This window comes from Crassostrea angulata, chromosome 6, assembly GCF_025612915.1.
Source record: "Crassostrea angulata isolate pt1a10 chromosome 6, ASM2561291v2, whole genome shotgun sequence".
Taxonomy (NCBI): domain Eukaryota; kingdom Metazoa; phylum Mollusca; class Bivalvia; order Ostreida; family Ostreidae; genus Magallana; species Magallana angulata.
In genome coordinates this window covers 15,625,893-15,645,965 of record NC_069116.1, presented here as the reverse complement: position 1 = coordinate 15,645,965, position 20,073 = coordinate 15,625,893, and the positions used below count along the sequence as shown (strand labels likewise).

The 20,073-nt window shown below is 31.8% G+C and overlaps 2 protein-coding genes and 1 long non-coding RNA gene across 3 annotated transcripts in view; 2 read left to right on the top strand and 1 right to left on the bottom strand.

Moving 5' to 3' along the window:
* Nucleotides 1-20,073, top strand: part of LOC128187189 (ATP-dependent DNA helicase Q4-like) — an 85,734-nt gene that overhangs the window by 26,079 nt on the left and 39,582 nt on the right. The window lies entirely within an intron of this gene.
* LOC128187191 (neurotensin receptor type 1-like) lies at nt 1,654-19,625 on the bottom strand. The gene is made up of 2 exons (XM_052857454.1): nt 17,722-19,625; nt 1,654-4,070 (listed from the first exon to the last, which is right to left on the bottom strand). The coding sequence occupies exon 2, from the start codon at nt 4,068-4,070 to the stop codon at nt 2,832-2,834; it is 1,239 nt and encodes a 412-aa protein (XP_052713414.1). The 5' UTR covers nt 17,722-19,625; the 3' UTR covers nt 1,654-2,831.
* On the top strand, nt 12,869-15,227 carry LOC128187192 (uncharacterized). Its single transcript, XR_008244041.1, has 3 exons — nt 12,869-14,573; nt 14,746-14,856; nt 15,011-15,227. It is a non-coding gene; the product is annotated as an uncharacterized LOC128187192 (long non-coding RNA).

Below are 20,073 nucleotides of genomic sequence, written 5' to 3'. Positions count from 1 at the left end.
ATGCTAAAAAAAATCTCCTACCTCACTCAAACCTGCTTGATAGACTTGTTTGTTGAAAAATTATATATCATGATTCCTAAGATATAGTACTGTATGATATGATAAGTTTTGTTTTATATTATACAATAATGTATCATATATTATATTGTAAAAAAATATATGATATTGTTAAAAATTATATGATATGATATTGTATAAAATTTTTGTACATTATGATATGATGTTTTATAACATACTTAGGAATAAATACAGGTTTTTTGCATATGTGATACAGATAACATCACAAAACTCGTATCGGCCTCAGGGGCTGATACAGGTTATCAGCCCTAGGACTAATACGGATCTGTATCACACCCTTTTCGGAAATCCTCTGCCTTTTCTTTTCGTTTCAGCATTTGTGCATGTTTACAGACAAAAAAAGAAATCATTTGTTACAGGTGACATTTTTAAGTGCAGTTGAAAACGCTTGTAAATGTTTTGGAGCAGTTGATTTAAAAGTTGAGGAAATTACAGTTGTGTAGCTTCATGTTTGGTAAAACAATAAGATCTCATACATGTATTTTTGTTTAATACATGTACAGATTACTTTCAAATAATACAAATCAATTTGTTCAAGTTGATGTTTTTTTTTAAAAAATTTTATCATGAAGTATGTAATAAATATAATGATAGATACCCTTTTTCCATATCACAGCCTCTATCAGCTTCGCGTCAGGCAATATTTCGTCCCTCGGGGGCTAATATAATCAATGTTGCTCTCAACCCCAGTCAGTATTTGTATAATATGATATTGTATTATATATTACTATATCCAATGATATTGTGTCATAATATGATGCAATGTTGTATCCAATTATATGTATCATATGATACAATATCATATTATGTATCAAATATGATACAATATCATACAATACAATATCATACAATACAATATCATACTAGTATATTGTACAATATAATATAAAATGTAACAATACTGTGAAATATTATGTGATATGATATTGTATCATAGAATTCTATATTGTATCATATGTTATATAGTATGATATTGTATCTTATTATACTACATGAAATGAACATACAATTTTTTGACATATGATATTGTGTCAAAACAGTGTCCATGAATATTCAAGATCATTAATTATGATTTTCATACAATATGATAAAAGTGGTCTCATACATGTGACGTGTCATAAAGGTGATGCCTCGTCTCGGTGAGCTTTGTAATCTGTGATTACCTATGTTTTAAATGCACACATATTTTAGATAACACTATATTGAATCTCGGCAATTGCATAGAAATGATATACTGGTACTGTACCAGTTATCAGCTAAGACCAGTTATCGGCTCAACTGACAGTTCGGGCTTATAGCACGCGACTATCCAAGATTTTTTAAGTAAGTCTTTTTTGTTAAAGAAATGTAAGTTTGCTTGAAAACTTTCCTGAATATGCTTTAAACATGAGCTTAAATGATCATTTTTCATAATATACATTTTTGCACTTTCAGCATTGGGGGAAGTTACGTAATAAGTTAAATATAGAATAATACCTCTTTGTGATACGTTATTATATCCCTTCTTTGACATAAAATTCAATACATATAATATGTAAAAACAAAAGGAATTCACTAAATTCTGAGATATTCATAGCGCAATTGCCTGATTGCACGATTACTTTATTGAATAGTCTGTGATTTTATATATTACCGTATGATAACAAACGAATAATTTTATGAGTTTTGTTTATGTATCATAACCCCTATGACCTTTAGTCTGACCCCGCATAATTCAAATTACATTTTGTAAAGTATAAAATCAACATGTACAGGGATTTTACTATGTCATAATCACAAAGACGATAAATCGTAAAAACTCTGCAAATTTGGGGCATGCTTAAAAACACAAAACCAGATGTTTTGGGTTCTAAGTAATGATATCATACAGATGGATAAATAAGGAGTTCACCATTTAAAGTATGTCAAGTTTTATAAAAAAAAATAATCAAGAAATAAGAAAGGAAAACGTTAAATTTTAGCCAATAACTGGTACAGTGCCAGTAGTATTGCCAACTGATTTAAAGGTCAAGATCTAGTAAATGATTCCAGAATGTCTTTTTGGTGCTAGAACCATTATGACGTCATAATTGATTTGAAGAATCTTTTTCCTGTATTTTACGGCTTTAAAGGAATTGTGTAGAAAATAAAACAATTTCTTGACATTCTATGTTTAATCATGGGAAAAGTAATTCTGATACCTATAGTATATTGAATTTGACATCATTTTAAAGAAGAAGGCTAAAGCTTGTTTAATTCTGTTTTTTGGGAGACTATCTAACCAGGCTATTGTTATGAAGCATCATTGAAAGAAGCTATATCTTAAATCAAATAAACCTGCAGGCACCTTTCATTTACTAGCGTATTCACACAGGATGAAAAGATTTTTACTGAACATTTTTATAAGGCAACAGTTGATAGCCACATCAATGTTCCTTTGTTTATCCTTCAAAGGCTTCTAATATTATAGACAACAAAGACATCTCACTTACTTTGAAAAATTCAATTATCCTTTAATAGTGAAGATCATCTCAGTTAAGAACATACAATCTTTTTCAAAAGCAATTATGTAGCATCATAAAACATGTTATTAGTTCTGCTGAGTTGCGGTAGAAAGGCTTACAAGATATTTTGTAAGAAGATAAATGAGATGCAGCAACCATGATGATAATAGTAGATTTGGAAAATCATGTATGATGAAAACAAAATGAACAGTGTTTAGAATGTCCCAATCATCTTGAAATAGCGGGTGTACAGAAATTCACTTTGATTCGTTATGCTATACGATTTGGAATTCTCTTGATGTATTGGGTCCTAGGTCTTTGTTGCTGGCAGATGCAAATGAGACTTTGGAGAGTTTTACGAAAAGATTTGTTAACAGCGCAATACAAGATGAAGTTAACAGAAAAATTTAACGCTTGCATAAAGTTTGTCACATGTAGTATAATTTTGTAGTAATGGAAATGCTTGTTTTTACCAATCCAGTCTATAAGATAAATTTTAGCGTAAATGAACTTGATAACTTCAGAGGGAGAAACAAGGATCAAAAAGAGAACGACCACAGCTACCAAAGTTGCTGTTACACTGTTTAAAGCACTGTCTGATCCCCTCTTGTGGCGAGTTACGGTTCCTGGTCTTGTACCGGTACTTATCAGAGAGTTTTCTGCTAGATCTGTTTTACGATATTCATTGCAGCTGTTATTAGATCTGGAGGAGGAATGAGTGCCTTGGTCATCTGTGCTCTTTAATGAAGAGCGATACATAACTAGATTGTTTCCTTGACCCTGAGTCATCTCCCGCCGTATTTTTTTCGCTTTTTTAATTTTCCATACCAGACAAATGTTAAAGTACAACAAAGCTATGCTTGGAATGAAGTCAAATATAATGGACCATAACATCCTACGAGTGTGATCACTGTAGTTTTTCCGTTTTTCAATTGTGTACTGCTTTGAGCCATCAACACAGATTATTTCCACAATTTCTTGCTCAAAAAATAAAGGTATTGTTGAAATCATGCAGATCCCATAGACCAGACAGATGGCAATTTTTGTTTTTTTCAGTGATATGAGTTTTCTAGCTTTGAAAGGGTGACAGACAGCTATATATCTCTCTCCTGCCATGACAACAATTAGCCACGTACTGTTAATGATGAAAAATGTGATAAAACCACTGCCAAGCCACCTGTAGTACATTACTCCATTTGGCTCAAGATATGTTTCCTGTGGTGGAAGAATTGTGAACAGCAAGGCTAACAGACAGAACATGAAGTCAGAGACAGCTAAGGCAATTAATCCTATATGAGCAGATTTTTCCATCCTAGTCAAACAGTGGTTTACTTTCTCTTTAGTTAGCACAAGTAAACTAAGCACATTGCCGACCAATCCAAAGGCACTCACAGCTGGGACTCCAATCTCCATGAAAATGAAATGCATGTTTTTTTCTAGAATCCACTCCATGGATTTGTTTTCAATGGAGAAATTCTCATTACTAATGTTCTTGCATTTAGCCATCATCTGAAAAAGTAAAATGACAACTGTTCAGTGGTATTGAGAAAACAAAACATATTATTTTTTCTTTAATGTGCCAAACAGGTAGTTGGTATGTTGATCTTTTAATTGACTCTGTTATTGCATTGTCCTTAAGATGGTATGGGACATCTGTCGATGATAATGTAAATTAAAGAACATTATAATTAAAGTACTGGTTTTAATACCGGTTTAGAATTTTCTAATTTTACAATATTTAACCAAAAAATAGCTTTTAGAAATACATGAAGAGGTAAAAATTGTAAAATCCACAGCGGGATTCGAACTCATGACTTACAGTTTCGTAGTAAGCCCTCTCACCCACTGCAGTATGCCGTTAAGTGACAATATGGGAGAGAAACTTATGACTTATAAAATTACACTTGGTTTTATTGTTTATTTCAATAAACAGTATGTCACAACATGAGTGTCCCATACCACCTTAATTGTGTCTCATACGTTACATTAAAACTTTTATGCAATTAAATGTGGTACATAACCACAACAGTCAACAACAGATGGGGAAAATGTAAATATCGGAGTATTTAATTTTTCTTTTTTTGCTTTGAATACTATATTTTATTGCATATTATAATATACATTATAAAGAAAAGGTTTGCACAAAAAATCTTACAACTTATGAAGTTCTGAATGCCTTTAATGTTCTATACATAAGGAAACAAAACTTACAGTAAGTAATTGAATTAATGTTATAAGTAAATCTTGTAGATAATACAAGTTTGTTAACAGCACCAACAGGTTTGCAGTTCAATATATTATATGTTAGGCTTTTACTACCCCAAATAAGACAAATTCACGTGTGTGTTTTTATCAGATACTGGTAGGTCATTTAAATGGAATAGTGCATCATAGTTTAATACTTTTTTTCAAATAAAGAAAAAATAACGAGCATCATCTTGTTTTCTATGGAAACAGTTTTGTATACAGTATTTCTTCTTTATCAATTATGATATAGTTAACAATTATGCCTTAATTGTGTGAATTATATTTGCTACCCATTTGCCATTAATTAACGAGGCTGAGTACAGATCGAGTATGCATGCTTTCACACAGCGTTTCATTTGTATTATGACGTCATCTTTTTGCTTGGTTGACGCCATGACGTGATAGTTTCAACTGCAGAGATTCAGCGAAATTTGTTGAAAATAGCTTGTTTGATGTGTAAAATTGATATTATATTGAGGAATAACCATAAATGTCTCGCAGTATAAGCTATATTTTTGCTCAAATCGAAAAACGTGAAGAGGGCTCAGCGAGCCTAGCCCTCTGTCACGTTTTCTTAACCCGTCTAAATATAGCTTAATTCATATATTTCAAGACAGTAACCATTGGTTTTATATTAATGACTCTTAATATGTGATGTTATATATTTATTTTTTACTTAAATATGTCTGAATGTTTTAATAATACTATAAAGATCACCATTACTGCCTTTGTCAAATAAAAAATAGCCATTATCTGACAAATCTGGGATATTTGGCATACAAAAAACAACTTTGATAAGACCCCTGGAACAAACCAGGAGGTAAAAGGTTTTTTTTATTTGACCATTTGATGCCTTTTAGCAATAACTTTAATATGTAGAACAGAAAAAGAAACCCCTAGGGCAGAGGGCAGACATTAAAAAAAATGTAAAAAATGTGCAAAATTGATACATTTCAAGCAAAATCCCATAGGGTCCTATGTTAAAAATTAACAAACTTTGAGATGACCCCTTAAAGCTGCATGGTCCGATTTTATATCAAATTTTATGCACGCTTTTAAACGATGGCTATGCTTAATTTATGTATAATAATAGACATTGCAGTAGTTTTTCCAGACAATTATGCCAAATTTCAATAAAGAAAAATACGTACAAAATTTGCTAACAAAACAAACGACATTAAAAGGTACTGCGTTATTTCGCCTCATGTCAAATTTCACCCCTGATGACGAGACGGGTATGATTGTATTACGACTTTAACATCGCTTTAAAAAAGGTCGAAATGATCAGACAAATTACAAATAAACATGTGTACGTTTTGTTCGCTAATATTTCTGAAGTCTGCTTTCTTTACAATCGATGCATAGCGTGCGGGTTGAATAACCCCAATCATTCGGGGGACGAAACCAAGCGGTTTCCTTTTCTAAACATTCCCGTGATGCATTTTGGTTTGTTTTTTCGTTTGCCCAAAAGGAAATTATTTTTATTTACTTTGAATATTTCTAACTTTGAAAGGAGACTGATTCTGCTGGTGTAAATAAGAGAAAGTCCATAACTTTCTAAGATAAATGATTTGTATGGAAAAAAAATTTGATATTGTAATAACAAAAAAATCGGACCAAGCAGCTTTAAACAAACGGTGTGGTGATTAAATTTCTTATTTTTTTATCTTAAAATAATAAATATATCAGTAGAAATTCATGTAAAAAATTTCATTAAAAAATCTAGGGAAGAACAAATTAGACCCGGCCTCATTAAGGTTTTTTTTTGATAATTATTTTCAGTAGATAAAAGTTCTCTACAGAAAGTTTGTTTTCTAGCATTTTGAACATCACATATACAATGCACATACAATGGTCTTGATTCACTTTAGGACTTCAAAGTGTTGCATAGAATTGCCAGTTTGTAAAATACAGATTCATTTTAAAACAAACATTTATTACAGTTCTTTTAATATTCTTTAATTGTCATAAATGCGACATGAAATTGAATTTTGATACTTTCAGAACCCTTTTTTCAAACAGTGTCATTTCTGAAAATATAGAAAATGAAATTTCATCCTGAGATCTTTCTTTTCATCTTGTAAAATAGCATGAACTAGAAATGGCCAGGATAGTATTAATTTTCTTTTTATTTGAAAATAAATGGCCATATATTAATGGAAAATTCATTATATCTTCCGTATCTTTGTTTTTTTTAGAATTGGACACAGAGGCTTGCAAATAGAATACCCTGTTAATTTCTTTCTTTGTATGTGATATATAAAAATAATTCCTCTTCACATTTTTACTCCCATATGCATCACTTGAAATAAAGCATTTCAGAATTAGATGCAACTTTGATATCAATTAAACGGATCCTTTGGCACAATACTACGTACGTTTAGTTAGATGATCTTTGCAATGGCGGGGTTAAAGGGGTCAAAATGAGTTGTAGCAATTCCTATTGGAAGCAAATAGGGATAAAATATCTTTCAGTGTTATTAATTGTGAGAAATTATCTTTCAGTGTTGTTGATTAATTTTTGATCATGCATTCATGCTTTTCAATAATTAGTAAATTGCCAAACATTTGTGGAGCCATTGCTCTAGCCTAGCCAATTGTCACAATTGTTAGGTAATTTTTTTGTTTATGGAGAACAAGATCATTTGATAATTAAGGCGAAGCTTTTTCAAAAATTGGTGCAATACTGAATGATTGTCACAAAAATTTTGACATCAGTCTGAAAAAATGAAGATGAATTAAGTTTTATTAGAATGTGTGACATAACTTTCTTCCCCTTAGCTCTCACTGATGAAAATATTATTGTGTTATCTTTTTGATTCATGGTTTTCTAATATCCTGAATCTGAACAAAATAAATCTTAGCTTTGATTACCTCTTGTCAACCTTGACTTGACTGGTGCTTATGTTTAGACCCCCTCCCCCTTGCCTTATCTTGTGTACAATGATAAATAAGTACGGTAATTTCAATGGATGGAATTTTACTTTGAAATATACCGGTATTTATTTTTTAGAACAATATTTTGGCTAATTGATCAGATACATAAATTTACTACTGGTATATAGAATTTTAAACTGATTCTTGGTGTCTTATTGTACTGTAGAAAGTGTAAAAATACAAATTGAAATGCTTGTTAACAAATTTCCTCAATTATCGTCTTGATTGACTTGTCAAAGGCTCGAGGTCAGAAAATTGTGAAAAATAGTATTAAAAATCTTGGTTTTAATCATCTTGAGCTGGCTGTGTTATTGAAAATTACGTTTTTGAATTCAATGTTCATCTTTAATTATTATCATTTTCACTCATCTGTTAACACTAGAATACACATTAATAACAGTTATTAAACAATTGTGCATTGTCTTTAATCAATTAAAAGTTTTACCATTTCGTTTTTATAAACATATTGTCACATGATTCCATATATCACTATAGCGGGAAAATAAAATTGCGCAGTAAAATTGAAACCAAACTTGAATGGAAAAAAAATATTGCAGTAGGGCTGGGCAATGTTTTAAAGTTTTATTATTTTATTAGTAAAGAGTTGTTAGTGGAAAGTATAAGTAAGAAATATTTTATAGTCAAAATCAATCTTTAAATACGTAATCGGCAATTATCAACTCTATTATTTTTATGGTAGGCTGATGCCGTGTTGTGCAAATAATCTTGCTAAGGCTGACATCTATGTGGCAATTTCACTCCCTGTGTATATAAAGAGTACCGTTATAAGAGTGATTATAGTTCATTGATTAATAATTGTCCAGTTCTTTGATTATTGTTAAATAAAAATTTTTAGGAAACGTATGTATGTCGTATATCGTCATTTTCAAGTTGTACAAATGATCCATCTATTTCTAACAGTATCTATGTAAAACAATAGCATGTAACTGCATTTATTGGATACAAAATAAACAAATTTCATCAATTCATAGTAATTGCTAAACTTTCTGCACTTGAGTACCCCCTTTGAAGTCCGACACGAGACAGTAGCATGCCTCTGACACCGGAAACTGTTAAAAAAACATTGACCACCGGCGAGTCAACAAATGGCTGGTTACGTAATGGCGAATACACTGGCGATGGTCAGAGTGGGTGATTATTTGATACATGGGAATAAAATGTTTCTGACAAAGTAAGGTTAGTTTTGCATAACGCGATATCGGGAATTGTTTACAATGCCAGCGACTTTGCAGATGTTGCCGGTATTTGAAAATATGATGCATAAGTATAAAGTATAATTGTTTAAATGTTAATCATTAATAATAATTGGTAGCAATATCGGGGACATCGTGGCATCATACACTGATAATGTTACTGCAGTTTTATACACCATTTTGAAGTGATAAGATCGATGTGTCGTCTGAATCGACGTATCGTAGGTTTTTGTTATAATTTTGGCTAAAAATGAGCAATTCGACTAGTCGTCTGCATCGACAATTTATCGGGAAAATACGGTAATCATTAGATAATTGAAACAAAATGATTGTGACTTTTGAGATTAAGAGTGATATGATATGGATGAATTGCCTGAATCACAGCTTCAGTTCATGTTTAATTAAGTCAGATGAGACAATAGTCTTCCATTAATATAGCTAGTTTAATTAGTAAATTTTTAGAAAAAATTAATCAACTCAGTAGTATTCATATAGCTTGCCTTGAGATAAATTTGAAGGGATCATGTTTGGTTTCAGAATCTTAGGATTTTATCTCAGTTGCATCTGGATTAATGCTGGTGGGATTGTCATAGAATTCTGAATTTGAATATGATTTCAGCTAATCTATCAGTATTAGTTTTTGAATGCCCTTCAAGCATTTCTGTGTTATTGACATCACCTGAGCTAATAAGACTCAAAGGATAATTAAAATGAAATCGTTAAAGATTTTTTGGTATTTTCAAAAATCTTGATCCTTTCAAAAACCATTTGGCCAGAAAAGCTGAAACTTTGTTTGTTCAAATCATGATCCCTGAGGGTAGGATGGGACCACAATGGGGGGGGGGGGGGGGGGTCACATTTGTACTTAGGAATATATACTCAGCTATGTTAAGGGCGTCCATAAAAAAATAGCTATATTTATCTTATAAAATGTTTTGAACAATCTTGTTATTCTATACCAAAAATTGTTACCACAAAGTGATATTTTATCGATATACAAATTAGATAATTTGTTATTGCATGAGCAATTTTTGAGTCTCTTGGGAATACCCTGTCACCTGATACTGCTAAAAAAAGATGAACTAGGAATAATACTAAAAAATGCAAGGTGCAAGGGCTTAACATAAACAAATATAATTATTTCTGTTTCTTACCTGTAGAAAGAACATCTAAAATTTCGAAAAGTGCTGGGAGCTTAAAATATTCAAGTAAGAACAATTATTAAATTCAACTTAAACAGTGTATGAACAGCAATTTGCTGGGAGTTCCCACAATTAATGCTTATTGATATGAAATGCGTAGCGATTTCATACAGCTCTGAGCACTTTTTGATATAATTGGGATACAATGGTAAGACATGTAAATTTTCAATATATTTGATTAGCGTTTTCCAATTTTCAGTATTTTTCAGTCATGATGTGGAATTTATGGAAATTGACCATTCTTCTTGCACACTACATGTTCTTCTCTTCTGTCATTTTGATATTAGGAGGCAGTGCAGTTGATAAGAAAACCAATGCCTGGTTATATGACTGTAAAATCATCCTGTTACAAAATGATCAATGATCAAGAAAATGCAGGGGCATCTTCGCTAGCCAAGGGTTTTCGGCTCACCTCGCTCCCTAGAAAGAATAATTTTACCGTGACCAGGCTACATTAAACCGGGTCCGTAGGACATCTCTCATTTTAACGTTAGAACATTCTATCTACTCGCTCCCCATAAACCCTTAGCAGATCTAATTACGAAAACTTGGTGATGCGGTGGCACTAACTAGTGAGAAACTTGAGTTACACCTCATGTATGTTTACACTTTAATCGAATGAAACAACGGGTATATGCAAGATACATGCTACGGCATAAATACAGCTTGAAAACATGTTGACTAGTGAGATTTGGAACATATTTAATGATGCTATTAAATAGGAATGAAGATAGAACCTAGTAAAAGCAAGGAATGTTTTATTTATAGTGTTTGTAGGGACCTGTACTGGGAGTGAATAAGTCACTTAAATATGAATGCATTCATGCCATAAAACCATAAAACCTGGTATCGTCATCATGAATATTACGGACAAAAGAAATTAACTAAAATACTGCTCATTGAACCTTTAAAAAGCAATACCCATAAGAAGAGACGAATATACAAACAGGATAAGCAACTTCTTCATTCACCATGTTTATTCCCAATACTATGATGACACGAGCCTTGACAAGTTTGTAAATCTCTGTTCAATCCCATGCAGTAAAATATACCATTTTTAAAAAGTGATCTGGGTAGAGTCTAGACCATCCTTGTGGAGGTAATGTATTCCAGCATTTGTGCCCCAACTTGTGAAAAGCACAGAATATTTTTCTAAAAATCACACTTGTGTTTTTATTTAAGTTTATTCATTTATTTATTATACCCCCGCTCCGAAGGAGAGGGGTATACTGTTTTACCCTTGTGTGTCTGTCTGTCTGTCCGTCCGTCCGTCTGTCCGTCTGTCTGTCCGTCTGTCTGTCCGTCCGTAACAAAAATTTCTGTCGCATTTATCTCAGCAACTATTTATCGCAGAAGCTTGAAATTTTAACACAGTGTTTGTATAGGCATGCCATATCGTGGGATATATTTTTGTACCAATCGGACGTCAACTTCCTGTTAAATGACGACTTTGCTTATTTTTTAACCAAAATTTTCAAACAAATTTTTGTCAAAGATTTCTCAGCAACTGTTTATCGCAGATGCTTGAAATTTTTACACAGTATTTGTATAGGCATGCCATATTGTGGGATATATTTTTGTACCAATCAGACATCAACTTCCTGTTAAATGACGACTTTGTTTATTTTTAGCCAAAATTTTCAAACAAATTTCCGTCAAAGAATTTTCAGCAACTGTTTATCACAGATGCTTGAAATTTTTACACAGTCTTTGTTAAGGCATGCTATATCGTGGGATGTATTTTTGTACCAATCAGACGTCAACTTCCTGTTTAATGAGTACTTTGTTTATTTTTTGCAATAATTTTCAAACAAATTTTCGTCAAAGATTTCTCAGCAACTGTTTATCGCAGATGCTTGAAATTTTTACACAGTATTTGTATAGGCATGCCATATCGTGGGATATATTTTTGTACCAATCAGACATCAACTTCCTGTTAAATGATGACTTTGTTTATTTTTAGCCAAAATTTTCAAACAAATTTCCGTCAAAGAATTCTCAGCAACTGTTTATCACAGATGCTTGAAATTTTTACACAGTCTTTGTTAAGGCATGCTATATCGTAGGATGTATTTTTGTACCAATCAGACGTCAACTTCCTGTTTAATGAGTACTTTGTATATTTTTTGCAATAATTTTCAAACAAATTTTCGTCAAAGATTTCTCAGCAACTGTTTATCACAGATGTTCGAAATTTTTACACAATATTTGTATAGGCATGCCATATAGTGGGATATATTTCTGTACCAATCGGGCGTCAACTTCCTGTTAAATGACGACTGTTTATTTTTAGCCCAAATTTTCAAACAAATTTTCATCAAAGATTTCTCAGCAGCTATTTATGGGAGATGCTTGAAATTTTTACACAGTGTTTGTTAAGGCATGCCATATCGTGGGATTTATTTTTTTATCAATCGGACGTCATCTTCCTGTTAAATAATGACTGTTTATTTTTTGCCAAAATTTTCAAACAAATTTTTGTCAAAGATTTCTCAGCAGCTATTTATCGGAGATGCTTGAAATTTTAAGACACTATTTGTTTAGGCATGCCATATTGTGGGATATATTTCTGTACCAATCGGATGCCAGCTTTCTGTTAAATGTCGACTTTACTTATTTTGCATATTCACATCAGAGCGGGGGTATCACTAGTGAGCATTGGCTCACAGATATCTTGTTTGCAATGCTGCAGTTGGATCAGCTACTTGCAGCTGCAGCCAATCATAAAATGAAGCATGTCACCAAATTTTTGTAATGAGAACTGCTATGGGTTTATAGGGAGCGAGGTGGACTGAAAACTAGCAAATTTTGGCTAGCAAAGATGATTTAGGGGTGTTTTTTAATCAGGTTGTATTATACTACATTGTTCAGATATTTTGTATTTTACTCCATGAAACTGATTTTATTGTGTATATTGTTGCTGGATGTGGCTCATTGGCCTCTTGTTTTTGTATAGTCCAAAGTATATTTCCAGATTGAAGCCAGGTCATGACTGTTACAACTTCAATTGAGGCACTTTTTTTTTTTTTTTACAACTTCATGATTTGCATTAAGAATGCAAAATAGAATTAAAATCATGTTACATCATTTAGAACAGATAGCTGTTTCCTGAAACATTTTATTTCCTCTTTGATGCTAAGAGGCTAGGTGTTACATTGGTTGTCTTTCATCATTTTCATTCACTGGTGTGTCTTAAGTAAGAGAACACTATTTTGAAAATGCGAGAAATTCAAAGCAACTGCAATAAAAGGTCTTTCTTGAATTCATAAGATCTTCAGATTAAAAAGACCTCCTCAGTACACTCCGTTCCAACAAACCCTTGCCAGACTAGGCAACAAAAATGTGGCTATGATTTCATTGGTCGAAAGGAATAGCTTGGACTCAATAACAGGAGTCCAACAGACATTGACAGTCACCTGAGTACCATAGCCCTTAGATGGAACTGTCTTATGTTGGCATTTTCAGCTTCATTACGCTCCAGGTGTAAAAAATTGTAAACTTGGGGTAAAAAGAGACCTGCTAGCCATTACTGGTTAATCTTTTAAACTAATTGCCGTTTCACTGATAATGCACACAGCATGCATATACAGTTGTTACTTCAACATACAATGCACAAGATTTAAAAGTAATATTAGTTTCCTTAAATGGAACATAGATTGCCTGAGGTGACCTGAGTGATAGATTATGTTATTTTGTTATTAAGTTATTTGAATACTTAGAGTTGATTTTTGTTTGTTAGAGCAACATTAAAATTGATTTTACAGGAAATTAAAAGCCATTGGCAAGCTGTTTTGCGGGCAGAAATCAATATCTTTTTCTGGGACTAACGTTTTCTGAATAGGTTTGTAACCTCACAAATACAATACACAGTATGTACATGTAGCTTACATGTCTTCATACATGCCAACTATCCCGATTTTAGCAGGATTCTCCCGATTTCATTTCGTCAAAAATACAAATCCCGATATCCCGATCGGGATTGTCAAAATACCCCGAAATCCCGATTTTCAAAAAATCCAACCCGTTTTACGACAGAAAGTCCCGATTTCCATCTTAAATTTCAAATCCTGCGCTGCTTGTCTATGCTAACCAATCAAAAAGCGGGATTATGACCGCCATTGCTGTTTACCTGTATCGCGTGTGTGTATATCGGGATGTGTGAATTGGTGTAATTACCTGTACGCTACCTGTGTCTGGGTGTTTGCAAACCTAATGAGGAGTATGTTTTGATAGTAATTAATCGGGATGGATAGCAAAATGCCACACTTTTTACACAAACTTCAACAAGAATGGGGTTACACCACCAAAGAAAACGAAACTTTTATCCCGATATCGGGAGGCAGATTCCCAATTTTCGGGATGACTATCGGGATCGTAATTGGATGACAACCATGTATATTGCCATGCAATAGGTATGTTTAACTTATATATAGTACAACTGAATATATTTATTGATAGGGTACATTCTATTGTGTACACATGACACAAGGAGAGATTGACAGCTATACTATACATTATCTACAAGAAGAATAGATATGTTAAACTTTATGAGTATTAATTTTTTTTTATTTTGAGGGATTTTAGGGTAAACCATGGTGGAATGAATGATGTTACAAAGAACACGAAAACAGCCATCCATCAAGGCACCTGCTGCTACCAACTTCTTTGTGAAATCAAAATTGGAGCAAGATGAAGGTATAAACTAATTTTTTTAATAAGCATTCAATATCTCTAAAGAATTTTAAGCCAGGAAACAATTATAAATACTTTCTTTCACTTTTTATAGCAACTTGACCCGTAAATGCTTTTTTGATATTTGATTAAATTAATTATTCATTTTATTTTGTAGATGTCACAAGAGTAGAGGTCCTGTTTGCCAACTGCATTGCAGAACTTAGTGCTTTTTGAACTGCTATACCGTACTATTTATTGTTTGTTGAGAGTTTAAAGATTGATTTAATAAAGATTGATTTAATATATGAAAATAAAGTATGTACTTTATTTATGATTTCATTTGAAAGAGGAGATTGTTTGATAAACACATTAGAATTATGATAAATAGATAAAGAAACAGATGAATTTCTAAAAGTTCAATTGTTTATACAAAGCAATTACATGACAAAATGCAGCGAAATTTCCTTCTTGGAAAATGTCGTCGCGTGTAAAATCCCCCATGGAGATTTTCAAAAGTTGGCATGTACAATGTATGTGTCTTATATATAACATTACAGCTGAATAACCTTGGGTACATGTAGCGGTATCTCAAAGTATGTCAATGTTTCAAGCTGTTTTCACTATCATTAAGAAGAAAAATATGTCTTATGTGGATTCATGCATAACATCATAAAGTTGGTTAATAGTCACAATGTCAAGCTGTAAATTAAATGCATCTTCTTTTTTTAGATTGAAATTGTGTACAAAATTTTTTAAGCAAGACACTATTGTATTTGCTTGATAACGGCTATAAAGTCTGATTGCATGAATAATTTCTTTATGATAAAAATACTTTTAATTGATTTTTTGCATACTTTTGGAATTACTTAAGTTATAAATGATCTGATCTAAAGTAACTGATTTATTAGGTTTATTATGTCCAAGATAACTACATGCTGATGAACTCAAGAAAGGTAAATTTCAATGAAAAGAGGTATATAAGATTGCCAGTTTTATGTGTATTGTCGAAGCTGAACGCAATTAATAAAAGATTGTTTACCATTATTCTCTTTCCTTACCCCTTTTCCAACAAACCCTTTTTAAGCAGTATACAATGTAGCTGATGATTAACTTAAATAGCAGCTAGTTCAAAGTATTTTACATTGCCATTTTGACTCATTCACGATAAAACTATCAAATGTCATAATATTTTTATTCCTAGTTAGGGGAAATGTAACATCAGATATACAGGTGAAAGCATAACAAAAATGTAATTAAAGTAAAATAATGAATAAAAATGCAAAATCTTATTTGGGTAAGGGATACCATGTCGACACAATGTGTTATTAATTTGTAATGAATGAAATGGGTTAATATATAGGGGTCTTCCACACTTTTGGAAAAAGTTTCTCAAATTTTATATTCCTTGGAAATTTCTCGAGTGCTTTTGATTTGAAAATGACAAAACAACCTAACATCCTTGCAGAATTGTGATAATATACTCCTATTTTATATAACTTTGTTGGGGATCAGTTTAATTACAATCGGGATCAGAATTTAAGATTTTCCAATTTCACATGTGATTTAGCATTATTAGTGTTCTTACTCTTATACATGCATTTAAATGATTGTTTTGCCTAGCCCTTAGACTTTGCGTATTGTGGTTTTATTTATATTCATGGGTTATCAGTTTTCATGGATTCAATGAAAATCACAGTTTTAAAGATCCATAAATTTGTGTCCAATGATCCTATCATTATGATTGAAGAAATTGCACTTCTAAATGAATATTTATTTTCATGAATCAACTTAACTACGAAATCCAAGGAAATTTGTATTCCGTAAATATTGATGAAGCCACAGTTACATTCTATGGACTTTAATAACTTAACATATTTCTGTAGCAAATAATAAAATAACTAATAAAATCTGCCCACCCACCCCATATTTTTTGCAAATCAGGATGAGAATCTAAATATTAATTTTATGTGGCCTTAGTTATACATGTAATGGTTGTCTTAAAGATTTTGAAAAGATACTGAATTAAATTGCACGCAATTTTAGCTTTGTATGTGAAAATCTTACCAAGATCAACATGTCATTTGTATCAGTAAGGTTTGTCTTTCTTTGAAGACAACAAGTAATTGATTCTTCCCAAAAGACATTTTTTCTTCAAACCACTTAGCAAGATGCTTGAACAAAAGTGCATAATCATTTTAACCAAATGTCGAGTTAGTTTAATGTTAACTCGGTTTATGCAAAAGAGACAATGATTCATATAGCTGTCTTTGTTTTCAAACTGTTACTATAAGCTTGGAACTTTGATTTGAAAATAATGAAAGAATATAATCAAATCTATTGCAATGGTCTTTTTTTAATTAAATACATATCTCTGGAAGGGATTGGAAATGCACCAATCTCATTAATACTTATTTTGAAAGTTCAAGCCATTTTAATATTGGTAACTCAAATGCTCAAATGGCAAATTAAAATTGAAATTATTCTCCTGATATAAATTATGGTGGAATCTTTTGATAATTACCAACTTGATTTTCATTTTCTCTTTCAAAGTGAAGAAATGTATTTTATTAAATGTTTCATTAATAGACGAAGAGTTATGCAGCAGCGTCTTTCAAAAAAATGATTATAATTTGTGAAAATATTGGTATGTTAGTTTTTATGTAAATTTTTAGTGGTTTTTTTTTTAATATACAGAAATGGAAACCAATTATGTTATTTTAATGAATTTGTTAAATAATGGTGTAATAGATAATATTCAATATTGTAACATTTTTATGAAATGATTTAATTCTTTCAATAAATTGGCATTGATTAAAAAAAATGTATTTGAGTATTTTTTAATAGATATTGTGCATTTCCCCCAGTAAAAATTCATAAATAACTTACAGATTTTGATAATCCTTAAACAAGATCCAAGATTATTAATAAATTACATCCTAAATTGCTTTTGCTCATCCACACTGTAGGCTGTCAATGATGTGCACAGTTTTTCTCTCACTAGAACATCCCACTTGTGTCCTGGATTACTAAACCCTCTGTGATGATTCTTCTTGCTATTCAAGAAGACCATTGATTCTAAGAGACCACCAAACAGTTGGTTCTTTTTTTCCTCTTCTGAGTGTCAATTTACTTGTCAATCAATTTGTTAGCAGAATTTTGTGACTCTTCCCACTTTACCTACTCCATTGATTTTTTCCTTCAGTGCATATAATGTGTGCCTGTTCAAATTCTGAATCACAACAACAAAAGAAAAGTGAGTTGTTAATTGAAGGCACCTTTTGATACTGGCTTGTTTCATCTCAGGTGTTCTTATTTTGATCACCTTCATTGTGATATTTAATATACCCCTGTGGAATTTACTGTTTTACCCTTTTGTCTGTCTGTCCGTAACAAATTTCTGTCACATTTTTTGCAGTAGCTATTAATCACAGATGCTTGAAATTTTAACTTACTTTTTGTTTAGGTATGCCATATGATTTTTGTACCAATCATATATCAACTTCCTGTTAAATGACTACTGATTATTTTTAGACTAAATATTATCGAACAAATTTTCTTCAAAGATTTCTCAGCAACTGTTAATCACAGATGCTTGAAATTCGTACATGCATTTTGTGTAGGTATGCTATTTGTTGGGATTCATTTTTGTACCAATCATACTGCAACTTCCTGTTAAATAAAGACTTTGTTTATTTTTATACTGAATTTTTTAACAAGTTTTGGTCAAAGTTTTCTCAGTAACCATTCATTGCAGATGCATGGTTGAAACTTGAACACATTCTTTGTTTAGGCATGCAATATGGTTGGATTCATTTTTTAACAAATTTGATATCAGCTTCCTGTTAAATTTCGACTTTGCTTTTCTTGTTTATTTACATCAGTAGTATCACTAGTGAGCATTGGCTTAAAGATTTCTTGTTAGTACTGTTTTGTTTATGTGTGGTTATCTTTGTTTGAGAAGTGTTTTTATTATTTGATACAGTTGGACTGCTTCATTATCAAAGAGTTTCCATATCACATCTGCACATTTTGGCTAAAGTGTCAGATTTCTACTGATATTCAGCAAAATTCATTATAGGTACTATTATATATCAAAACAAAATTCCAATTCAGTAGATTTGTTAAGTGATCTCTGAGGGAAAGTATGTAGAGCTTATGATAGTCATACAGTCATTATAAAGATAGCAGTCTGTCCTGAGCCCTTTTTTTTCTGATTGGAAAAATATTTCTTCTTTCTGCATCACATCAACGTGTCATTTAAATGTAAGTTGATTTTAGTTAGATGTATCTTTGATCTGCACTGATCAATGATATTTAACAATCAATGGCTTTTGCCTATTTTTTTAACTGCCTCATTTTTTATCAAATGAGTTGTAAAAGTTTTCGAAGAAAATAAAATATTATACATGAGTCTTTCATCCATCATCTTTTAATTTATGGTTCATAATTATGCCATTAGAGATAATTAATCTGATGAAGATGAAGATGAAGGATTGTTTTGTGTAAAGATGCGGAAAGAATTTGATAAATGCATTTGAGGCAGACTGTCATACTTGATCATGCATGATGCCCTGTGCATTGTCGTGAATATGCATTTAAAGGTTAATGTAATGACTGTCTCTGTACATTTTATACCTGCGTGCTACATAGGACTGAAAGTCTTCAATCATTTACATTGCTAATTCTTACCAAGGAAAATTTTGTGCCTTTTCTTTCTAAATAAGAATTAAGATGTATTTCTTTATTTTACTTCATTGGAGAGAAACCTATATCACAGATTTTGCACACTCTTTTGGGATGTGGCCCAGGCCCCTGGAATTTGGAATTTAATTTACAAAAATTTATCATAAATGTAAATCGCTTTTTGGGGGAAATTAAGGCAAATTTTGGAAAAAAGGGAAAGTACATGTTTTGCATTGGGAAAGAGGCCAAAATTTGGCTCTACTCTGGCAGTGAAAAATCCCGATACTTAATAGGTTTTCAATAGTTCTACTTTTTTGGCATTGGCTAAAAGCAACTTATAATAAAACATATAGAATTATGAATGGTGGAGTAATACCTAATGTACAATGCATGTTAATCAAAAGTTATAAAACAAGTGTTTTGTACAACTGAAATAAACAGTCACATATGTAAGTTTATCTCATACGTGTGGTGTATATTACCCTTGTGATAAACCTTTGCTATATCAAACGGGTGATGCTTTATCAAATACTTCCGGTCCGAACTATTTTTGAC